Genomic DNA, 25,544 nt, shown 5'->3' with positions numbered 1-25,544 from the left:
ACAAACCTTGAGTTGATTCAACATAAAATGTTACTCAACTTCAAAAAAGTCATAATTTCTCAAACCTATAACTTTTTATATAAATCATCAAATCCTTTTCCTTATCCTCCCTCTTTTTTTTTTCTGTGGTGGCATTTTACAAAAGGAAATCCTTTAAGAGAAATTATCGATCTTTCTGTTAACAGGTGCCCATGCTGCTATAGTTTGGTCCCCTCAGTAAAGCTGTTTGTTGCCTGGGAATGTTCTTTTCAGCTGCTAGTGATTTACATTTTATTTCTTACAATGATAGTGATATATAGGCGAAGTTATCTTTATTCATATCATGATATCAAGATATTCCTTTACTTCTTAGGTAAAATGCCAATTTCGTGGTTGTCTATATTTTGTCTTGTAGAGATGATGTTAGACGTTTCTTATGTTATGTTATATTTATATTTATTTTATATCTTTTGAATATTAATATTTCTAATTTTAGACAATTTTAGGTTATTTGAACATTTGATTTGTGTTTTTTGTTGTATTTTTTTTATATGAACAATCATCCCGACTTTGTAACTTTTTCTAATTTTATCTGAATGATGATTGAAGTATATAACATATTTAATTGGTTGTAAGTTTTTTTTAATTACTTTTTGAATTTTTATTGGTTCCACCCATTTAATAAACATATTTGACCGGAAAAAAAAAATTCATCAACCAAAATTCAACTAATTTATTAAATAGGTTGGATTGGGTTGAGAATTCACAACCGATTTATTTAAACAGAATTGGTTTGAGATTTTTAACAAGTTTAATTAGATAGATTTATCAAAAAATGACCGAAACTTTTGCTTGTGTTACTTATGTCAGTTGTGTTTTACTTTTTGAAATTTAATTGGTTCAAACCTGTTTATTAAACATATTTGTTTGGAAAAAAAACATAAATCAGTCAACCAAATTTCAACTCGTTTATTAAATAGTTTGGATTGGGTTGAAAATTCACAACCTTTATATTTACAAAGGTCGTATTGGTTTGAGATTTTCAACCCATTTAATTTGATAGTATTATCAAAAAGTGACCGAAACTTTTGCATCTTTTACTTATGTCAATGGACAAAATAATGCAATTTCCGAAAGATAGCCAAGCCAAGCAAACATATTGACTTCTTAACAAATCTACTTAAGATTATTCATTAGACTGAAAGTGAGACTGATATGACTGAAAGTGAGACCGATATGATGGTAAAAAATAACAAACTTGTATCCCACTTATGAAAGATAGCCAACCATACACATATTAACCTTATTTCCATTATATTCATACAAGATTGGTTAAACTTCATTTGTTACCTAAGACAAAACATCATAGAACAAATTCGACCAATATCCATGTAAAGATTAAAAAAAAAAAAACTGGATCTAAAAATAACCCTAGAAAGTTGGTAAAAAAAAAGAGATCTACTTAAGGTTATTCAACCTCCGTTCTATGTCTTACAAAAGAAAACACAAGAAACTATGTATGTCATACATTGGACAGGAAGTGAAACTGATATGACTGATATGACTGAAAGTGAGACCGATATGATGGTCAAAAATAGAAAACTGTTATCCCACTCATGAAAGATAGCCAACCATACACATATATTGACCTTATTTCCATTATGTTCATACAAGATTAGTTAACCTTCATTTGTTCCCTAGGATAAAACATGATAGAAGAGATTCGACCAATATCCATGTAAAGATAAAAAAAAATGAGATCTAAAAATAACCCTAGAGAGTTGGTGTCGTATAGTCTTATAAATAATTGATTTCATTTATGTACATCTAAAAATATGAATACTACACTTCAATATATTACATTATATGCATATATGTGCCTAAAAATCTCCATCACCTCAACTTAAAAGACAAATCTTGTATTTGGGTATTAAAAAAAGAACTAAACTTGCTCCATACTGAAAACTCGGACCCGTAAAACCACACCCTCACTGATTTTTTGGTTCCGTCTCTCACGTATTCTAAATCTTTGGCAACATCATATCGACCGCTTTCATCATCAAGTAATGGCAATGCAATAAAACCTTGTGACTCCAAGTTTTTTATCCAACCACGTAATAAATAATTCACAACCTATAAATCATTTTTAAACAAAAAAAAAGGTTTTAAGGCATAAAACAAAGTGAAGATTTAGGCTATGTTAGGTGGATCAGCTGAAAAACTAGATGTTAGCTGATAAGTGAACTGAAATGCGTAAAATGACATATAGGACATGAAGAAGATTGAGTTTTATATATATATATATATATATATATATATATATATATATATATATATATATATATATATATAATAAATAAGAAGGTATATTTTGGAGAATTTAAGAAATCGAAATAAACTCGTTGAAAAAGTCTTATTGTTGCTTTTCAATTTTGGGGGGATATGGAGGGGAATGTTTTATAAATTACATTTTTGGTCCTCGAGTATAAATGTTTTTCTTTTTTCAATTTTGGTGTTCTAAAAAGTTCTCATGCAATTTTAGTCCTTACTTGAGGTTTTGGTAGCATTTTTGGTCCCTCTTCCAAGTAAATTGACTATATTTTTGAGAAAGACCAAAAATAGTCATTGCACCAAAACCCTAAAATAAGGACCAAAATTGCAAAAGAAAACTTTTTGGGACCAAAGTTGAAAAAATAAGTGATACTCGAGGACCACGTAAATCTCCTTCTTTTCTTTCTTTCTATTACAAGATTGTTGTTGTAATAGGAAGAAATAAAAGTAAAAAGTAAAATGCTATTTTATAAAAAAAGTTACATACCTCAGGAACTTCATCATGAGGGCAATGTCCTGCAGGGCTAATTTGGTAATAAGGAGCATCAGGCAATTGCCTCTTCACTTGTAGACCCCAAATGGGTCTAACCCATGGGTCTTCTTTTCCATACATAAGGCATATGGGTATGCCATGAATTTTACATCTACAATTACAAATAATAACAAATAATATTAGTAATGTCAATAAATAATATTAAACAGGAACAATTTCTTTAATTTTGTCTTGCACATAGGGAACATTTCAGTAATTTTTCTTATACAAGGACTATTTCTAATAATTTTATCTTACACAGGGATCATTTCTGTAACTTTTTCTTCCACAGGGATCATTTCTGTAACTTTTTCTTCCACAGGGATCATTTCTGTAATTTCCTCTATTTCCTACAGAGGAACCATTTCTGTAATTTTGTCTTATATAGGGATTGTTTCTGTACTTCTTTCACAGAAGGACCATTTTTGTACTTTTTTCTCACATAAGGACCATTTCTGTCATTTTGTATTTGAAAAAAGGGACATTTCTGTAACTTTATCTTATACAGGGATCATTTCTGTAATTTTGTCTTATACAAGGACTATTTCTATAAGTTTGTTACACAGTGACCATTTCTGTAACTTTATCTAACACAGGGATCATTTCTGTAATTTCCTCTATTTCCTACAGAGGAACCATTTCTGTAATTTTGTCTTATACAGGGATCGTTTCTGTACTTCTGTTACAGGACCATTTCTGTAATTTTTTCTCAGAGAAGGACCATTTCTGTCATTATGTATTTGAAACACAGGGACATTTCTGTAACTTTGTTTCAACAAAGGTACAATTTCTGTCATTTTATCTATTTCAATACTACAGGGACCAAAAGTGCAATCAACTAAAAAGACAAATGTTATATAAGTAATGTCAATATAGAGCAAAATAAGGAGAGAAATTTCTGTTAATACTAGTTCATCAAAAAGACGTTAATACCCTCGGTATAATCATTATCTAAGAAAGCCTCAAATAACTTGTTAAATCCAGTGTAACAAATGCAACCTATATAAAATAAAATATAATATAATATAGTGCATACCTAGATAAAGCCTCTCCAAAAGATACTTCTCCTTGAGGAGCCAACATTATAGATGCAAATGATGCAAGAGCTGCTGGATGTTCTGTTATTTCAAGTATCCGAGAAAACACCTTATCCACATTTGTAGAATGATCCGCATACACTTGCTTCAATATCTCCCCAATAGTTCTAGGATCCCTTATTTTCTCCCAACTATATGCATATAAAAAAAAGTTCAAAATTTTAATAAGCTAGAATCTATTTAGTGATAAACTATTTCCATTTTTCTTTTTAACCCCCTAAATGTTTAATTCTATTCAATAGGCCAATCAAAATCTAATGCGTTCACAATTACACCATCGGGAGCAATTTAAACCGGCAATAAATATGACATGGCATCCTACGTGGCATATAGTTATAAAAAAGTCCACATGGCTAGCGCCATGTGGACATCATTGAACAAATATGCCACGTAGACGCCACGTCATATTTATTGCCATTTTAAATTGCTCCCAATGGTGTAATTGTAAAAACATTAGATTTTAATTGACCTATTGAATAGAATTGAACATTTAGGGGGTTAAAAAGAAAAATGGAAATAGTTTGTGGTGATATAGTGACATTATTCCTAAAGAATAACAACTTACACGATTTCTATGATTTTTTTAGAATTAAAAAATAAATAATGGTTTAATCACAACAGATATTAGTGAAGTGGCTAAATCAATAAAAGGATTATACTACAAAAAACACAATCTACTTTCAACATTTCACTAAATATGAGAGAAGAATGTTGTATTATAATTATTGGCAAAATAAAGAAAAACATTTGTACTTTCATTATTTTATTAATTTGGGAACATAACTATTTTATATAGTGATTAAACCATTATATTTATTTTGACCCTTTAACAACAGTTAATCCTATTCAATAGGTCAATTAAAATCTAATGTGTTCCAATTACACCATCGGGAGCAATTTAAACCGGCAATAAACATGACGTGGCATCCTACGTGGCATATAGTTATAAAAAAGTCCACATGGCCAACGCCATGTGGACATCATGTGAACAAATATGCCACGTAGACGCCACATCATATTTATTGCCGGTTTAAATTGCTCCTGATGGTGTAATTGTGAACGCATTAGATTTTAATTGACCTATTGAATAGAATTAAACATTTAGGGGGGTTAAAAAGAAAAATGGAAATAGTTTGTAGCAACTTACACAATTTCTATGATTTTTTTGACACGTGGAGGAAGAGGAAAAGTCCCAGTTGATGGGAATAATTGTGATAGCTTTGGAGATCTTATAGGGTTTGGGAAAAATCCCCAAAATGGTGTTGCGTTGAGTAGTGTAACACCTTTTACTAAATTAGGGTTACGTGCTGCAAAGTAAAGTGCGACATATCCCCCTAGTGAATTTCCCACTATGTACACGGGTTCCTTGATGACCTGTAATATATTTATCAAATTAGAATTTAATATGATCAATACAAAAAACATTATAGTTAAGTGGCTAAATTGATAATATGGTGAAATTGTATTGTGTTTTGCTATTTTTCAAAATGGGTAATTCGGGAAAGTGATTTTTTTAAGCATTTAAAAATGAATAATTGTTTAATCACAATAGATATTAGTGAAGTAAGCGAAATCGATAAAAGGATTATACTACAAAAAAACACAATGTATTTTCATTATTTCACTACATAGAAGAGAATAATGTTGTATTATAAATATGGGAAAAATAAAGAAAAACATGTTTACTTTCATCATTTTATCAATTTAGAAACTTAACTATTTTATATAGTGATTAAATCATTATACATGTTTTGACCTTTTGTACTGATTAAACCATTTAACTTATTTTGACCTGTTAAAAACCATTTTCCTGTTAACCCCGTTTTTTTTTTTAAAAAAAAAAAGGCAAAATGCAAAATAACACAATGAACTTTCAACATTTATGAAATTAACCCCTAAACTATTACTTTTTGTTAGGGAAATTTCCGATAAAGTCACAATATTTTGGGTCAGTTTACAATTTAATCCCAACATTTATTTTTTGAACAGAAAAGTCTCGTTTATCTAAATTTTATATGACAATCTGTCGATTTCTGTTGAAAAAAATAAGGACTATTTCGTTAATTTGGGCAAAATATAAAATAATCGGGACTTTTTTTGTTCAAAAAATAAAAGCTGGGAATAAACCGTAAACTGGCCCAAAATATTAGGACTCTATCTAAGATTTCCCTTTTTATTATCATCATGATAATAATAGTTCATTGACTAAACCGCTAAAAACAATAGTTCAGTGGCTAAATCGATAAAATGATGAAAGTATAACTTGTATGTCTTCTTTATTTTGCCTATAGAAAAATAGTTAAGTGGCTAAATAAATAAAACGATACTATATTTTTCCCTATAATTATCCTTTGCAATTACTAATTATCATATCATATCATATGCAATTACCTCTTCTATAAAATATCGTACTTGTTCTTGCCATAAATCAATAGAATAAACAAGATCATCTGCCCAAGGTTCAGTTTCATTTCCAAATCCCCACATAGAATTACCCATTTCTAAATCACCATTACTCTGAGTAGGATCCTCACATGGCAATGACATACCCTGACCTAGAAAATCCATCGCCCAAACACCATAATCCTTTCCAAGATCCTTCAACTGTTTTTCATAATGAAAAGATCCCACACCAAATCCAGGAAGAAAAAGAATCTGAGCTGAATCACTATTTCTTGATCCCGATCTTTCATAATGGATTTTAAACTTAGGCTTCCATTCCCATTCGCCACTGCTAACAGGAGCACTAACATCGCCTTTTGAATCATCTGGTAATCCTGGGATTACAACTTTGGGTATTGAAACATTTGGTTGCCTTCTTTTGGTTACGTTTTCTAGGGTTTCGTCTCCATTGATAACACCTTCAGCGCCTTTGAGAGTGTTTAATGGTGTAGATTTATGAACAGTGTTGTAATTGTTTAGGCGAAAGGTAGATGGAAGAGAAGTATGAAGAAATTTATGTTTTCTTCTTCTTGAGAACTTCGATGGAAGTGAATCTAGGGTTTTCTCGGGAAAATTGTGTCTTAAAGTTGCAAGATGATAACAAGGCGTTGAATGACCGGATATGATCTCCATATTAAAACCTTTCTGAAATGATCGATATTTTGTGTTAAAACATAACAAATATCCGAAAAGCAGACATCTTTTTGGATATGAAATCGGTTAATCTTTCGTTGCTAATTACTTTAAAAAAATCTAATCGAAATCAAAATATAATGATCTAACTCCTCGAACAACAGCTCCAACTAACAAAAAAGTAAAATCAGGTACGAATTTAAACATACTTACTATAAGCAGCAGTTAAGAAGGGGATCTAGCACTTAACAGAGCATTAATTATGCAGCTATTAAAGAGCAATCATACTTGAAGCAGGAGGAATTCGATTGTTACGAAACTAAAGCATAAATTTATAATAAATGAAGAGAAAAAAGGGATGCGTTACCTCCGATTGTGAGTGGAATTTTAGTTTTGGAAGCAAAAGGTTTGAATAATGTGTAGGTATGGTGGAAAATTGGACAGAGGAGACTGCGACTGATGCCCAGAAATGGCGTGTGAGTTTAGGCTATCTGTGAAACCAACGACAATGATATTTGTCGTTGTTCGCAAACCGACTAATATGTGTCGATGTGTTATCTTATTTGGTCGTTAGATTTTTATTTTATATTATATTTATTTGGGAAATTGATTCTAATCATTAGTTTGTGGTTTTTTTCTTAAACATAACTACTTATAATTTTATTTTTGAAAAAAAAAATATCACTTGGTCCGGAGTGTTGATTTTGAGACCCGAATTCTGAAATGACTAAATGAGTAAAACGGGTCTGACATGGTAATGTGGTCTCATATATATAAATGTCGGACCATTGTTGGTTTCGAACCTCATTTCAAACTTCAGACTCTTTGTTGCAGACTAGATCAATTTCAAATAATGTCTTTTTCTATCGCTGAAGATATTCATTTTTTATGGGTATGTGTCTATTATTTGTATGATTATATGTTAAAGATAAGAAAGTTTCGTTTTTTTTTTGTATAGATTGATGCGATTACTTAGCTATAAGTCGTTTTCCTTCGAATTTTAGTTGTTTTTATGATTATATGTGGGTATATGTGTTTACTAATGATGTGAATTATGAACATTGGTTTGGCATGCGGAATTAAAAAACACATAAAGAACACAGTGATTTCGGTGTTTAAAAGATGCATTCGATTATGAAAGGTGTTTACAAAAAAGGATCTAGATCTAAATCTACATAATTAACACACACTAACACTCTCAATGTTAAATCTCTCAAGCACACCTCTACATGTGGAATGAACCCACCTTATATAGATGTGTTTACATGTCTCTCTTTCTCTCTCTATCTCTCATGTCACAAAGCTAATTTACCACATGAAAGTGGGTCTACAAAAGTCAAACCATTTACAAAGTAATTCATGGATAACTTTGTACCCAACACTCTCCCCCTCAAAGTTAGGAATGGATTACTCGCTTCAAATCTTCCAAACTCGAGCAACTTCACGAACCGAACCTCAAACGTGACACGTGTAGAGATGAACATCAAATATTCAATTTTTCCATGATTCTTCAATTTGGGTTCTAGAATGTGAGACCATACGAACCGAGCATCAATGGATAATTAGGAGTTTCTCAATCTCCAAATAATCACCCTAAAGTTGAGCATAAAAGCACATCTCAAAAATCTTCAATAAGTCCAAACCCATCATGAACCGAAATCACTTCCGAATTTCCAATCGAATCATTTCATAAACTTCAAATACTCGAGGTCACTTCGATCTTCAAGTCCGTGTAATATGAAAATTTCAACTTTCGAATTTCCATATAAATTTCTCCCCCTTTTTATAATCAAAAAATGATTATAAAACCAAAAAGGAATGAGAAAGTGCTCAATTCGGAATTTTTCTATCCAAAACTCCCCCTTAACACATGGCATAAACATTTTGCTTCAATCCGGAAAATCCAAAAAATCTTCAATTTTTAGCTTCGTTCACGGACCGCCTTTGACAAAATTTCTCAAAAATAGGTAGAAATTGTCAATTTCAAAATTCTGCAGTGAACCGGTGCGCCCAAAACAGCCAAAAATGCGAAACTCTCTCCTATTTGCGAAATTGGGTAGAAAGCGTCAATTCGCATTAACTGCAGGGGCCAGAAATGAATATTCTTCGATTTCTCAGCATTATATCCCCATTTTCGAAAGTTGGGTATGAACAGCCAAAATTTCGAAACATCAAGGACTACTTTCGAAATTTCTGCCTCCTTTCTTCCAAACTGTCAAAATTACCCCAAATGTCGAAATTGGGTAAAAGGTGTCAAACTTTCGAAACTTGAGTGTCTAATTTCGAAACTTGTTTGCTTTCTTCCCAATTCGTTACCCAGTAAACTATCGACTAAAAATCTTCGACTATCCCGATCAAAAATCTTCGTTAGTCCACATCTATGCCCAAATCTTCCAAGTCAAGACTCAACATTCGAAATCAATGGTACAAGGCTTCGCTTTTTGAGTTTCATTCCAAAGCAAAGTCTTTGATATCGACATAGAAGGCTTCGATCAATAAATTAAAGTCTTCGTTTTTGGTGTTCAGACCAAAACAATTACCACCGCTTCGTTACCAATCCATCATCAATTGAACTTCCCAAAACTCTTTCACAACTCTCATTCTCAACATACAGTACTTCGGTGTTCAACCCAATTCATCTATCAATCACAAAATCAAACCAATCGCAGTTCATTATCAAACCATCCACAATTCGTCCTTTGATTCTCAACACATTCTCGTCGACATCAATATCAAATAATCGACTTCCCAATAACGAATCAGTAAACTTCAAGCCATCGACGTTGACTAAACCAAGTATCAAAATTAACAACATCACAAAAACGATTTCGTTTCCAATTAAACCAACTTCCATTTGACAATCGATCCCAAATCCTTCGACAATCGATCTAAAATCATCACTCGTCCTTTGATTTTCTTCAAATTTCGATCGATTGAAAGCCTTCGCTTTTTCATTCACGAATCGTCATCAAAATTAACCATTTGATTTCAACATAGCCTTCAAAATCACTCCAGAATCCAAAATCGGTCATCGACTTTGTGTTCCATTCAAAATAGATATCACACTCAAAACCACAAGCTTTGATTTTCATCTTTGACTTTTCATTTGACTTTTCGAAATTAACAGTCAACAAACATGAAATTGATGATTCTATCATCCAATTTCAGATCAAAACACATTCAATCAACAGTTCTTCACCTCCTTCATATGTTCTTGATCAATTTCATCAAAATAAAAAAATCAACCGTCGAATTTTTAGTTTTGACTTGAATAAAATCGATTTCATCATACACCAATCATATGAAATCGAATCTCATTTTCAGACTATCAATCAACTACAAACGATTTAAAAGACACGCGAAAATGAGAACGAGAATTCAAGAACAGTCGATCAAGAACAGCGTATGATACGATTGTACAACAAATAAAGCATGTGTACAAGTTGAATGATGAACAACAATATATGTCGATTGGGTGTTATGAATCAATGGGCTCCAACATTGAAAACATATTCAATTACATTTGGACTTATTGTTTTAAGATATCGGATCGAAAACTGGGCTTGATAACAAAAACATGAACAGTATCCATAACACGAATTATATTTGGACATGAACAGTATCGAATCGATTGTTTGGGCTTGAATAAACGAAATATGAATAGTAATATATCGAAATTTGGGCTAAATCAAAAAGAAATGGATCACAATGAATTTTGGGCTTGATCTTGATTCAAACAAACAAATGTAATTTGAGAATCAAATTGAACAACAAATAGGATTGGATTGAGACTTGATCAATCGAAAAATAATTGGATCATAACAAGTGGGTTTTCTTAAAAAAAAAATTAATCCAATGAGTCAAAATGATCAAAAATCAAGAATGCAACACACAAATCAAAAAGATTTAGAGAGATCATAAAGAGTCTCACCATAAACGTTCCAATTGTGATGAATTTAGCCAAACCGAGAACCGTTTCTTCAAAAAATCATGTTGATCTTCGAAGACCCGCTCTGATACCAATTGATGTGAATTCTGAACATTAGTTTGGCATGCGGAATTAATGAACACACAAAGAACACAGTGATTTCGGTGTTTAAGAGATGCATTCGATTATGAAAGGTGTTTACAAAAAAGGATCTAGATCTAAATCTACATAATTAACACATACTAACACTCTCAATGTTACATCTCTCAAGCACACCTCTACATGTGGAATGAACCCACCTTATATAGAGGTGTTTACATGTCTCTCTCTCTCTCTCTCTCTCTCTCTCTATCTATCTATCTATCTCTCATGTCACAAGGCTAATTTACCACATGCAAGTGGGTCTACAAAAGTCAAACCATTTACAAAGTCATACATGGATAACTTTGTACCCAACAACTAAGACCACGAAAAAAACTACTTTTGAATATGTTCGGAATTAGTTTGGAATACATTGAACTAATTTGTAATGCGTAGAATAGATATGGAATGCATAGAATAGCTTCGGAATCCGGAATGGTGTTTGGAGCACAACCAGTATAGTCCGGAATAGTATCCAAAACACAGTCATTATATTGCGGAATGTTGTTCGGAACGTTGTCCTTTTAGTCTAGAACATGCAGCACTGGCCTAATTTATATTCCTTTCATTGTAGCATGACAGAACATATAAAGTAGTTGTGAATACAACCTGCAAACCTGAACTTGGCAGGCAAATCATGGCCCGTTTACACCCCCCCCCCCTCTTAACGTGCAACCATGTATAAGGCTTCTTGTTTTGGTGCGTATGTTAACATAATGATGGGTGCAGAATGTTACCCGTTATTATGTCATTAACTTATGTGCAAGGATGCTACTACTCATCCTCAGGTTGAGATGGAGGAGCTTTTATTCCTAATAGACGACTATCGGGTTTTAATTGACAGGAGAGCTTTCTACCTTGTTACTGGGTTTCGGTCCGGGGAGTATTTTTCGGCTACTTCATCTTCGACACAGTTCAAACAACATATCTTTCTATTTGTCTTGGGTTCAAAGTCAATGAAATTTGTTGACGTTATTCAAGTGTTCAATACTTAACTTCATAGATTATCAGATGCACACGTTGTTCGAGTATGTTTGTTATATATGTTAGAGTAGGGATTTTGTGGTAGATACTCTCGACAACTAGTTTAGGATGAATACCTTGCATTGGTCTCTAATTTGGATGAGTTTAACATGTATAAAGTTATTTAGACTATATTTAGTATATTATATCAGTTGATTCTTTTAATAGTTAGTAAAATTTAATTGTTGGCATAGGTACCCATGGGGAATAGTAATATGGGATTTAACGTACAGACAATTGTATATCGTCTTTGATAAGATTGAGGGGGCATCTAAACCCTAGCCACCCAAGACTCATTAGTAGACCTTCTTATACTGTACACGGATTAGTTTATGCATTTAAGGTATGCCCATGGTCTTTCATAAGAGCTTTTATGAAAAAAGTATTATACCATTACTATGTTTGTTAGTTGTTTAACATCTTAATTTTTAGATTTGGATCATGGTGACATTTCCTAACAGTAGGATGACTGGTACCCCTACATCATGTGTGATCCCTTGGGCAGTTGCATACCCTCGGCTGAGAAAACAATAAATAAATCATGTGTGCTTAATGTTACTAATGCACGTATCTTACTTACTTTTTAACCTATAAGTTGTTATGAATTATGAGAGAATAATATTTCATTTAGATTTATTTATTGTTTTCTGCATCAGCACAGTGAGTCAACCTCAAGTAGACAGGTATGAAAACATGCATATTTTGCACAAGTCAATCAGTCATTTAAACAACCACACAACATGTCTCATACCAATCACTTTTCACCATTTATTATCAATATATTATGAATATATTAATTGTTGACATTTTACCGTAGTAATTATTTTTTATCTCCGTTAGAATTACTTTTATGTCCACCGTTATCATAAACATTAAACACCGCTACTTCCCCCGTAGAATACTCATTCGCTACTAGTGTGACCTGACGATTCAGTGCATTAAATGGGGCGCGACTCTCACCCGTAACATTGTCTCTGGTTCTCTACGTTCAATACCCCGGCGTTGCCCAAGGCGTTGTCGTTCAAGAGTGGTACTATTGGTATTTTCACCGTATATACCCCCCCCCACTCAAACGTAATCCTTGATTCAATGTCTCTATGTAGACAACATCACTCCAGCCTCCACATGATGGGACCATGTGTCTGAATGGTTACCTATAAAACCATTTAACACCGTTCTTGGTTTAAGCTCTTTGCTCTTTGGTAATGTTCCAACCTAACAGGCCACTGTTATATCCGGATAGGATAGGCACCTAAGTTCAGGTTACTACCCTTTACCCCAAGTATATGTATTCCCATTTTTAATTAACTTGTAATTAATTAATTCATTCGCATGGGTCATACACATACCTCACCATTCAACATTATGTATTTATGCTTATATTTTCTTTATTAATTCAAGTCATAATACACCACATGTCATATACCAAAGCATGTAAACAAAATACAACTTTTAACAACATACTTCTCTAGCATGCACTTCATAATTCCAAAATTAAACATGTTATATCAGAATTATAGCATGCACAACTTTTCATATTAACATGAAATACAATCCTTACCTCTAACATGAACTTATCTATAACGCTCATTTCAGGTATCTATTTCTTTTCAGAATTTTATGGTTTTAGACCGGAACTCGATGAGTTGGGGAGCTCCAACTCGTCGACTAGAGATCATGATGGGACGCAGGATTTAGGACCTACTTGACGAGTTGGAAGGCCCGACTCGACGAGTAGGCGCTATAAAGGAAAACCCTAAATTTTAGGGTTTGCACCCTATATAATGTCCTTAAAACCTTGAGGCTGACCTTTCATCAGCCTCCAAACTGTAAGGGTCAAAATGTTATAATTAGTCGAAATGTATTTTGCACTATTCGAATGTTTTGTAATCTATTTTACTAAGGCGCTTTTATTCGAAGCTTAAGTGTCTAGGCCTTAGTATATTTTTTGTACGTTTTCTGTTCCCTTTAAATAGGGATATTTACTAGAGTTAGAAAAGAGTTTTTACAGACCTGTCTTTGTACTCTGTAAACATTCGAAAGCGTAATAGAGCTGAAACAATATCATATTTACATCCGGTGTTCAATTTCGCATTCTTACTTGATTTTATACTCTGATTCATTTTATACTCGATTCAATGTTTCATCAATTGGTATCAGAGCAGGAATCACATCTGTGATCTGATTTTCATCTATTCAAAAAGTTTTTGAATCAAATTTTTGGTTCAAAAGTTTCCGCACTTTTTGATAGTGAAAAATTTGTCTAGATTTTAGTTTGTGATTTGATTCTGCATTTGAATTGTTGAATCGAGTGTTCTTCTTGTTATTCCGATTTGATTCAACCAGTTTGTTTTCAAATTTCCAAATCTTCTTAAATAATTTCAAAATCATCTTCCGTACAACAATGGCGAGCTTCAATCTCAATTCGATGACCTCGTTTTCTCATTTGTTAGGATCATCAACCAAAATTCCAATGCTAATCCCTGAATATTATGATCAGTGGGCTGATCGTATGCAGGATTATCTGAATGGTCTTGATGAAGAATTATGGTCATGTATCACTGGAAATGTCAATGTTCCAGTGAATGTTCAAGCAATTGGATCATCTTCTACAAGTTCTGGTGTTGATAATCAAACTGATCGTCTGAAGAAACTGGAGAAGAGATGTATGAGGGAACTGCGAGGTGCTTTACCTCCAGTTGTGTAAAATTACGTAAGGAGTTGTACAACTGCTAAGGAACTTTGGAACAATCTGAAAGATAAGTTCTGGTGTTGATAATCAAACTGATCGTCTGAAGAAACTGGAGAAGAGATGTATGAGGGAACTGCGAGGTGCTTTACCTCCAGTTGTGTACAATTACGTAAGGAGTTGTACAACTGCTAAGGAACTCTGGAACAATCTGAAAGATAAGTTATGGTGTTGATAATCAAACTGATCGTCTGAAGAAACTGGAGAAGAGATGTATGAGGGAACTGCGAGGTGCTTTACCTCCAGTTGTGTACAATTACGTAAGGAGTTGTACAACTGCTAAGGAACTCTGGAACAATCTGAAAGATAAGTTTTAAGGAAGTGAGAAGACGAAAATCAATTCAGTCAAACAGTGTTTGGTCGAGCTAAAAGATTTCAAGCAAAAAGAAGGAGAATCAATTGAAGTTTACTATGATCGTCTGAACGAGTTAATCTATCGTTGCAATCGCTATGGAATTACCAGGACTTCAATGGAATTCAATCTTATCTTTGTGACGGGTCTTCGAAAAGAATGGAGAAGCATGAGTATGATGGTGAAGAATCAGCAAAGTTTTGATACATCAACTCTCAATGATTTGTACAATCAGTTGAAGACACACGAAACTGAGGTAAATGAAATTGCTGAAGAAACGAAGCTGAATTTGGGAGGTCCATTGGCACTTGTGTCAAAGATATTTGAGAAAGAAGCTGAAAATGGTGATTCTGAGGAAGAAGACGGATTCATCATGAATTCGGATGATGATGCAATAGCATTTTACTCGAATAATCATGTTAAGAAGTTTTTCAAAAAGTCGTTCAATTCGAAGGCTAAGCTTGTTGAGGCAAAAGGAAGTGCTGTGAGTAAAACTGTTGTTGAGGAGAAAAAGAAGGTTGAGAAGAAAGATTCGAAAATGTCTGAAGGAAAGAGTGAGAAGAAGCTGAAAGGTGATGCTGGTATTGATTGTCATTATTGCAATGGAGCCAATCATCTTGCGAATGATTGTATGCTTCGGAAGAAGGATGAGAGAAAGAATAAAGTAAAAGATGAGGCTTATTATGCAGAGAAGCTTGAGGAGGTTCGTGCGAAAGCTAAGAATTTATCACTGGTCGCAAGGGGTGAACAGGAGGAGGATGGAACTTATCAAATCTGGTCATCCGGGTCAGACGATGAAGAAATGAGGAATCCAACACATGGAGCAATGTATGCGAAGATGGAGGAGGACTCAGATGAAGAGGAATTCGAAGTGAAAGGAAGATGCTTCGTATCCAAGACATCAGACAAATCTCCAATGACAACAAAGGTACGTAATATTCTCGAATCTTTTAATATTCCTAAACATGCTTATGATTCTGAACTAATATCTTTTGATGAGACAGTTATGTGACAACTGTCAAATTCAGGTCATTCTCGGACTCATGCATCTTTTTATAAAAACCATATATGCACAACATGTCATGGCCTAGTAGTATAGATTAGATCAAAATCTTGCATAAACTAGGATCCAACTAAAATCTAGGACTAATATACTTGACTCTTACGATTCTAGTAAGTTGCTTAGCTACTGTAGGAAATGCCAATACCCGAATTAGAATAAACTTCAAACTTTGTTACAATTGAAAAAGGGTATAAAACCCTAAAAATAAATTAAAATATTCTAATTTCATTTCAATATGATGGTGAATATCAAACAATGTTCCAAAAACCCTAAAGAGCCCAAAAATCCAAATTTATAAACTTTAAAACCTAAAAACTCTATAAGATTTGTTATGAACCTCCTAATATCAAATTTAAATAATCAAATTATGGGATATAATCAAAGACATAAAAATTTAAATTATCAAACATTAATCATAATTTATTAGTTAAAAACAAAGATTTTTAAATAAATCAAGAATTACATAAAGAAGCATTTTTATAAAAATTAGGGTTTTATAAAAATTGAAGAGGGAATGCATATAATTTAAATTTTAAGAGAGAGGGAGCCTCTCTCACTCATAAATTCGGCCACCTCCTCCAAGGCATCCCTTTTCCCCAAAAATCTCAATCATTTTATTCTTCTCTTACACTTCAACTTCCCCTTCACTCTCTCTCTCTCTCTCTCTCACACTCCACTCTTTATAACACTCAAAATCTCTCTTCCTCTCTCCAAACCCATGAAATTCTCCAGCCAAGAACACCTCTCAACACTCAAATCTTCATCTTCTAAGGTTGTTCTTCAAGGTAAACCCGAAAATCCTTCATTTTCCTTCACTTTTCTTTCTTGTTTTAAAGGTTTTTCTTGCACTTCTCATTCTTCTACACCATTCTTTATGAACATTCATGAACATATCCATAAATCTTGAGTTTGATGATGATGGTGGTAGGGTTTCACCCAAGAACAACATGCATGTTGTCTAATGGTGAAATCCAAGGACCAAAACCTATGTCAAACACTAAAATACGGATTTTTACAAGTTTTAAAGGTTCATCTACCTTGTGCATTCAAGTTTTTCCTTTGAAAACATCACTATGAACAAAATATGTCCATGCATGGTCTTCAAACCGTGAAGCATGTGATGAACATCAAGTTAAAGAGCTTGATGACCAAAGTACATTGTTAATAGTGCATGTAAATGATTTTATTTATAAAAAAATCTAAAAACCCTTTTCTGTTCAAAACAAAATTTCCTCAGAATCCCAGTAAGATAATATGAGGATTTGAAAAATCCCAAGAGTTTTTATCATTTCCTTGATTTATTACAATTGTTACAAGAAAACAAGGGCTTAAATCATATAAAATACTTTATGAGGTCTATAAATCCTAGATAAATTCGTCGATGACCCCTAAAGTAAATGATGACACCTCATTAAGTTCCATCGATTTTTGTTACTGTTTAGTATGACTTTTGATTTTCTTTTTGTTTGGTCCCAATAAATCACAAAACCACTTTAGAGGGTGTGAAAACGATATCTAACAATTTTCGCAGCTCTTACCAGAGGTGGAAGACTCAGAAAATATTTTCAGAATTTTTCATAGTGCATTCCTATTTTTCCCCGATTTTTGTATTTATAATGGACTAAAAACAAAAGAAATAGTTCTGCTCATCCAAAATTCATGAAAATTTACCAGAACACCTTATAATACATTAGGATGCTACATACAAATTCGTATGATTTTTCTATTCTGTATGTTATTTTTCTTCTATTTTCCCAAGATTAAATACACTTAAACCCATTTCTTATTAGAATAAATGCACAAAAATCATAAAATTGGGTTAAACAGTTTAGAAATCCATTTTTATATTTTTCCTAGCTTAATAATGTTTAATAACAGTAATATAAAAAGTTTGGGTAATTTTGGAAACTGTTTTCTATTTATTTCATTTTTTATTAGAATAAATGCACAAAAATCATAAAATTGGGTTAAACAGTTTAGAAATCCATTTTTATATTTTTCCTAGCTTAATAATGTTTAATAACAGTAATATAAAAAGTTTGGGTAATTTTGGAAACTGTTTTCTATTTATTTCAGTTTTTATTAGAATAAATGCACAAAAATCATAAAATTGGGTTAAACAGTTTAGAAATCCATTTTTATATTTTTCCTAGCTTAATAATGTTTAATAACAGTAATATAAAAAGTTTGGGTAATTTTGGAAACTGTTTTCTATTTATTTCATTTTTTATTAGAATAAATGCACAAAAATCATAAAATTGGGTTAAACAGTTTAGAAATCCATTTTTATATTTTTCCTAGCTTAATAATGTTTAATAACAGTAATATAAAAAGTTTGGGTAATTTTGGAAACTGTTTTCTATTTATTTAAATTTTTATTAGAATAAACGAACAAAAATCATAAAATTGGGTTAAACAGTTTAGAAATCCATTTTTATATTTTTCCCAGCTCAAGTATGTCTGATGGCAGTATTATAAAAAGTTTGGGAATTTTTATGCTTTTAATGCTATTTTTCATGAATTTATGTTGTTATGAAGGCTTAAAAATTTAGAAAAATAGTTAATCACATCAAAAATTGAAGGAAAATTTTCTGGGGAACCTCTACTATATTTAGAATGAAAATACAAGGTTTGGCAATTTTTGGAAACTGTTTGATAATATTTTTAAATTTTAGGCGTTTAAAACACCTTCAAATGTGTTGAAATACACTCAATTAATATTACAAAATCTGGAAAATTAATATCCAAAATTGTCTTAATCACATGAGTTTTAGAATTTCACCATTTCAGAAAAATTGTAACCAATTAATATAAAACCAATATTAGAACAAAAAAATTTGGCATTTCTCTATATGTAGAGTTTAGTATATTAGCATTAGATTTCGACATAGAAACTCACTAGTGTGTGTTTGATGTCGTAGGATCCCGGTAGTAAGGCGTTGGTGTATTCCGAGGCACCACTTGTACCTACTTGAAACATTGTGAGTATTCACGCACTCCCCTATTTTCAGTTTTTATGTTTTGGGGTGGAAAAGCATGTCCCGAAAAACTATTATTTGTTCGTTGTATTTAAATTGATTTGTATCAAACATGATTGCTATTTTATTGCTATATCTCTCTATGTATGTCTATGCAACACGGAACATGAGAACTTATCGTCTTAAGGCCTTTCCCTTACACTTTTCTCTAACCATTAACTCTTTGAGCCAATGGTCATTGTGGATGGCGCTATTAGGAATTGACAACTCCTCACTCGCCCGATTACTGGAGTGCATGATACCATATAATCTATGGAACGATAAGCATAGATCTTGATAGGGCTTCAGTCATAGGCTTGGTTGAGAACTCATTGTTTGCTCATACACATACAAACTTGTTACTTATTATGACAATAAACTCGTTTATCAATTATAGCAATCAACTTTGTTTCTCATTATAGCAATGAACTTGGTTTCTCATTAAAGCAATGTACTTGTATTTATGGAAAGTCTTATACCAAATCTTGATTTTATAAACTTGTGAACTCACCAACTATTATCATAGTTGACACTCGTTTTACATGCTTTTTCAGGAAATAATTAGTAAGTGGATATAAAGATCCATCATCATAGAGCATGCTGCATCGTGTGGAAGTTATTTTATGAAGTTATATTTTGAACAATGTCATTTTGGAAAACTTGTACTTTGTTTTGCTTAAACTATGGGTTGTAAACTTTTAAATATTGCTATGGTGATGTATCTTTATCTTTTGCAATGAAACCTTTATCACTGTCATATCTTGTGTTTCCGCTTTAGCGGGGTGTGACAAGTTACTTATTTTGATTCAATTGTTGTGTCTGCTAGCAATGAGGCTAACAAGTTTTCCATGGAGTTATTAGAGATCAAAAAGCAATTAGACATGAAAATAAGTAAAATTGATTGTTTGGAATTACAGATAACAAATATTATGTGTGATAGGGATGCTTTATCAAATGAAGTCAAACTTTTGCTAGCACAAAGAAATATATACTGTAATTATGCTAAGAGACTTTATGGCAAATTAACTGATCTACATCATTCGTGTGAAATAAGTAAAGAACAACATAGAAAATTACTGCCTTTTCTAGCATACGAAAGAGCTAAGGTAGATAATATTTCGTATGATTGTGAGAAAATAATTGCTGATTTTGACAAAGTTCCTGATGATAGATATAAATATGGAATTGTCAAAATTGATGAATGTCTTGATGCGAATGAATTAGTTAACATAGTGAATGATACTTTGACTAAATCTGAACAAATTCAAATTTTGAAAAAGACTGAGAATTCAACATCTGATTCTCAATCTAATTTTGCTGATATTGAAGATAATTCTGACAATATTAGTGAAATTAGTGATCTTGAGGATGTTGATTGTTCCCAGTTGTCTGTTGTTAATGTTGCATCAACATTTAAAGGGAAAGAAAAAGTTAAGGATTTGATGGTTAAGAAAGAAACTGATATACCCTCAACTTCGAAAGTTTGTGATATGGACTTCGTGGATCTCAGAGATAGTCAAACTGATGATAGCGATGATGAAAAAGAAGAGAAAATTTCGAAGGAAAAGAAATCTTCGAAGGAAGAAGAAATTCCTCGAATAGTGGTTGATCAAGTGTATGGCGATACACAAAAGTTCGAAAAAGTAATGAATGAAAAAGGTGATCATTATCTTGAAACGAATACTGTGGTTTATCCAAATTTCAAGTGTACAGATGATGTCATTTTTCCAAATCAAGTATTCGTAACTACTGGAAATGTTGAGAATATCAAACCAGAATTAAAGAAGTTAGTTAAAGAAGATAATTTGAAAACAACTGATGAAGGTTTCTTTGCAAATCAAAGCACAGTTGAAAACAACCTAACAAAGAATTCGTATGTTTTTCATCGTCAAAAACCACAAAGAAAATGGGTTGAAAAATCAAAAATTGAAAAAGAGAATTCAAAACAAGTTGTAAAGGAAAATGAAAAAGTTGTCAAACTAAACTCCAAGGAATTCAAAGATCAAATTGACAAATTTTCGAAGGAAAATAACATTTCAAAAAGACAAGCTAGGAAGAAAATATTTTGGCAGATTATTGAGTCTCAAAAGATGTCTGAATCACAATCATCCAAAAATGTTTTCAAAGCTAAAAATTCAAGGTCTGAAATGAATAAACAACCAAAGTTTTCGAAATTTTCAAAAACTAATATTCAAAATACATCAAATCCAAATAAAAAATTCTTTCAACGTCAAAATTTTAAATCCACAGTTGATACATCTTATCGTCAATCTTTTCTAACCAATCCAAAAATTGATTTTGTTCCTCAAAAGCCAAATTTTCCTAATCATACAAAGAAAGAAACTATGAAAATTTCACATGAAAAAGGGATAACTTCAAGGAAGAACATTGATCATTGGCTTGAAGGCAAAGGAAAAATGTATCCGTCGAATACATTTTCAAAGGAGCAAATTCACGAAGCCTATGAAAAGTATGTAAATACTTCATCAAATGGAAGTTTATCTTCTAAGGATTCGAACATATCAGTCAAAACATGGAAACCAGTAATCAAAACAACGAATGTACATTCACAAACACAGCATGCGAAGGGTAATGTCAGTGAACATTCGAAACCATCAAAATCTTATGTTTCGGTTCCTTTAAATGAAGATGTGAACTTAATTAATAGTCTCAAAACCAAAGTTTGTGATTGGGTTAAAAGTGCTTCATTACATTCGAAATTGAAATCTAATTTCCAAGGACCCAAAAAGCCTTGGGTACCTAAATTTTTTCACTGATTGTAGGTACTATGTGACGAGCAATATGATAATAAATGGTACATTGATAGTGGTTGCTCTCGTCACATGACTGGGAAGAAGGAGAATTTACGTTATTTTCGAAGCCTAAAGAATGCTGGAGTTGTGAAGTTTGGGAACAATAAAAAATTAACGAAGATTACTGATGATTCAACATCAACTTCTCAAGAGAAAGACGAAAGTATGCAAAATAATCCAGTGGAGGGGGAGCACTTGGATTCGAACACTCCAGTTGATGGGGAGCATTCTTTTCAGGGGGGAATGAGAGATTGAATGCTGATGATGAGGGGGAGCATTTAGAAAACATTGAGAATAATAATGAATTTGATGATGTTTGTTCGATTGCAGGTTCAGAGAATGATGATTTATACGAAGATGCACCTTTGGAATTTGATCCAGCTTATCCGCCAATGGAAAAGTGGACTAGAGATCATCCGAAAGATCAAATAATTGGAAATCCACAAGAGGGTGTTTTAACAAGAGCTCAAATTCGTGCAAACAATGAGGTATTGAATACTCATCAAGAATTTTGCATGTTCAATGTTTTCATCTCTAAAATTGAACCAAAAACAATTAAGGTTGCAATGCAATCGGAATTGTCTGAATTTGAACGAAACAAGGTTTGAAGATTAATTCCTAAACCTAAAAATGTTTCGATTGTCGGGTTAAAATGGATTTTCAAAAACAAAACCGATAAAGATGGAAATATCGTTCGAACCAAAGCCAGACTTGTTGTTAAAGGATATTCACAACAAGAAGGAATCGACTATGAAGAAACTTTTGCCCCTGTCGCAAGACTCGAGGCTGTTCGTATATTTCTGGCTTATGCAACTCACAAATACTTTGATGTTTATCAAATGGATGTGAAGTGTGCATTTTTAAATGGAGAGCTTGAAGAAACAGTTTACGTGGAACAACCCCCAGGTTTTATTAAAGAAGAATATCCTGATCATGTTTATATTTTAGATAAGGCAGTTTATGGTTTAAAACAAGCACCACGAGCATGGTATGCAACTCTTACTTCATGTTTGAAACAATCTAAATTTAAACAAGGATCTGTTGACCCCACATTATTTCGAAAGAAAGTTGGGAATCATCTAATGCTTGTTCAAATTTATGTTGATGATATTATTTTTGGCTCAACTGACCCTGCTTTATCTAGAGAATTCGAAGATCTGATGAAAAGTAAGTTCGAAATGAGCATGATGGGAAAAATCAATAATTTTCTTGGACTAAATATTCGTCAAAGCAGAGAAGGAATTTTTATTAATCAAGAAAAATATACGAAGAATCTGCTAGAGAAGTTTGGATTGACGAATAGCACAAAGTTACGAGTTCCTATGGCAACTGGCATAAAGTTGACACCTTCGTTAGATAAACCTGCTGTTGATCTAACTCTTTACAGGAGCATGATTGGTTCATTACTTTATCTTACAACAAGTAGACCTGATATCATGTTTTCTGTGTGTAATTGTGCAAGGTATCAGTCAAATCCACGAGAACCACATCTCACTGCTGTGAAGAATATATTTCATTATCTTAAAGGAACAATTTCGTTAGGATTGTGGTATCCTTCGAAAAATGGGTTCTTTGTACAAGCTTATTCGGATGCAGACTTGGGTGGCTGTAATCTTGATAGAAAAAGCACAAGTGATGGATGTCAATTTCTCGATGGCAAATTGGTGAGCTGGCAGTCGAAAAAACAAACATGTGTATCAATTTCAACAGCTGAAGCAGAATATGTAGCTGCTGCTGCTTGCACATCACAAATTATATGGATTCAAAGTCAATTGGGTGATTATGCAATCAATATGAAAAAGATTCCATTATATTGTGATTCTCAAAGTGCAATAAGAATTTGTCATAATCCTATGCAGCATTCGAAGACTAAACATATAGCTCTTCTTTATCATTTCATCAAGGATGACGTGGAGGATGGAAATATTGAAGTATATTTCGTGAAAACAACTGATCAGTTAGCTGATATTTTCACGAAACCTTTAGATGAAAAATCCTTTGTGAAAATTTTAAAAGGACTTGGAATGATAGATGGAAATTCTGTTCCATGCGAAAAAGGAGAATGATAATTGACCAGGAATCATTCAGAGGCGCTGAATGAAAGACAAAGCAATAACAGTCAACATTCAGAGGTTACTGTTCATAGTCAACACTTCGAACCCCTTCGAATTCGTAAATTGATCATATATCTTAAGGGTTGATTCAGAGGTTACTGTTCATAGTCAACGCTTCGAACCCCTTCTAATTCGTAAATTTGTCACTTATCAGGGGATGATAAAATTTTGTGTATTTGCGACAAGTACATTCAGATTTAATTTCCGAAAAATTTAAAAATCCAAAAAGATTTTCGTTTGTTTTTGTTTTTCATTTAATTTTCGAAAAATTTAAAAATCCACAAAGATTTTCGTTTGTTTTTGTTTTGTCATTTAATTTTCGAAAAATTTAAAAATCCAAAAAGATTTTCGTTTGTTTTTGTTTTGTCATTTAATTTTCGAAAAATTTAAAAATCCAAAAAAAATTTCGTTTGTTTTTGTTTTGTCATTTAATTTTCGAAAAATTTAAAAATCCAAAAAGATTTTCGTTTGTTTTTGTTTTGTCATTTATTTTTCGAAAAATTAAAAATCCAAAAAGATTTTCGTTTGTTTTTTTTGTTCTGTCTCTATTTTCGAAAAAATCAAAACAACAAAAATATTTTGTTTTTTATTTCTTTTTAGTACTTTGTTGCAGATATTCATGATGATACAAAGTGGATTATGCTTGCAGTTCTAGGGTCAGGTATATTTTTCGTACGAATCGATAAAATTTTCAATATTTTGAACTAGTTAAGTTGTCCCTAGAAGCATGCTGCTGCATGTTGTCCAAAGCCTACAATGACTCAATGTGTGTGTACGAAAGCCTTAATGAAATTATTCATACGAAAATTTCTTCCCAATAAGGCTTATATTCACATTACTCTTTGAGCTACCCGACTCTTCTCAAAATGAGTTAAGAGCTTACTGTTTGGTCCAAATATAACAGAGGTACCTTTCGTGTCTTACATCAATTTTTTCACCTATAAAGTTCTTACACGATCACAAACGAAGACATATGTCCGAGAGGTCTCTGATCAAACCCATCGAGACTTAGATATATCAAAAATCTGTGTTTATGATCTGACATCATGAGACCGTGATGAAAGTGAAACCCAATTTTCTAAACTTTTAAGGAATTGACGGGGAACTATGTTCCAGATTTTCACGAAACCTTTGGTTCAGTACCAAAATTCGAAATTCCAAATCATATTCATTTCGTATGAGTGATCTTGATCAAACATTAGAAACCCATGATGTTTGTTACCCAACAAGATCCAGCACAAATTTTTTTCTTGAATATGATTTCCGTGTGAGTTTCATTTGAACTTCAATGTCATTTAAAATTTTTCAAAACAAACTTGTCTCTGACTAC

The 25,544-nt window shown here is 32.5% G+C and overlaps 1 protein-coding gene across 3 annotated transcripts; it reads right to left on the bottom strand.

Moving 5' to 3' along the window:
- Window positions 1-1,771: 1,771 nt before the first annotated feature.
- Window positions 1,772-7,529, bottom strand: PPH (pheophytinase). 3 transcript variants are annotated; one of them, XM_079082727.1, is made up of 6 exons: window positions 7,382-7,529; window positions 6,331-7,026; window positions 5,087-5,313; window positions 3,879-4,070; window positions 2,798-2,954; window positions 1,772-2,112 (listed from the first exon to the last, which is right to left on the bottom strand). In XM_079082727.1, exons 2-6 carry the CDS (start codon window positions 7,012-7,014, stop codon window positions 1,873-1,875), a joined length of 1,500 nt encoding a protein of 499 aa, XP_078938853.1. In that variant the 5' UTR covers window positions 7,015-7,026; window positions 7,382-7,529; the 3' UTR covers window positions 1,772-1,872. The 3 variants fall into 3 exon arrangements, with proteins under 3 accessions (XP_078938853.1, XP_078938858.1, XP_078938862.1); XM_079082732.1 differs by lacking the exon at window positions 7,382-7,529 and adding an exon at window positions 7,228-7,375; XM_079082736.1 differs by lacking the exon at window positions 7,382-7,529 and adding an exon at window positions 7,224-7,364.
- Between the last annotated feature and the right edge of the window lie 18,015 nt (window positions 7,530-25,544).

The sequence above is a fragment of the Lactuca virosa genome, chromosome 1, assembly GCF_052849685.1.
Source record: "Lactuca virosa cultivar CGN04683 chromosome 1, Lactuca_virosa_CGN04683_v6, whole genome shotgun sequence".
Lineage (NCBI taxonomy): Eukaryota > Viridiplantae > Streptophyta > Magnoliopsida > Asterales > Asteraceae > Lactuca > Lactuca virosa.
The sequence above is the reverse complement of the archived record's forward strand: the minus strand, read 5'-3'. Positions and strand labels throughout refer to the sequence as shown.

Coding starts and splice junctions, on each gene's coding strand:
- PPH (XM_079082727.1), bottom strand. CDS start 7,014: ATGGAGATCATATCCGGTCATTCAACGCCTTGTTATCATCTTGCAACT. Junction 2,955..3,878: donor TTTGGAGAGGCTTTATCTAG/GTATGCACTATA, acceptor TTGTAATTGTAG/ATGTAAAATTCATGGCATAC. Junction 2,113..2,797: donor CTCATGATGAAGTTCCTGAG/GTATGTAACTTT, acceptor AATGATTTATAG/GTTGTGAATTATTTATTACG.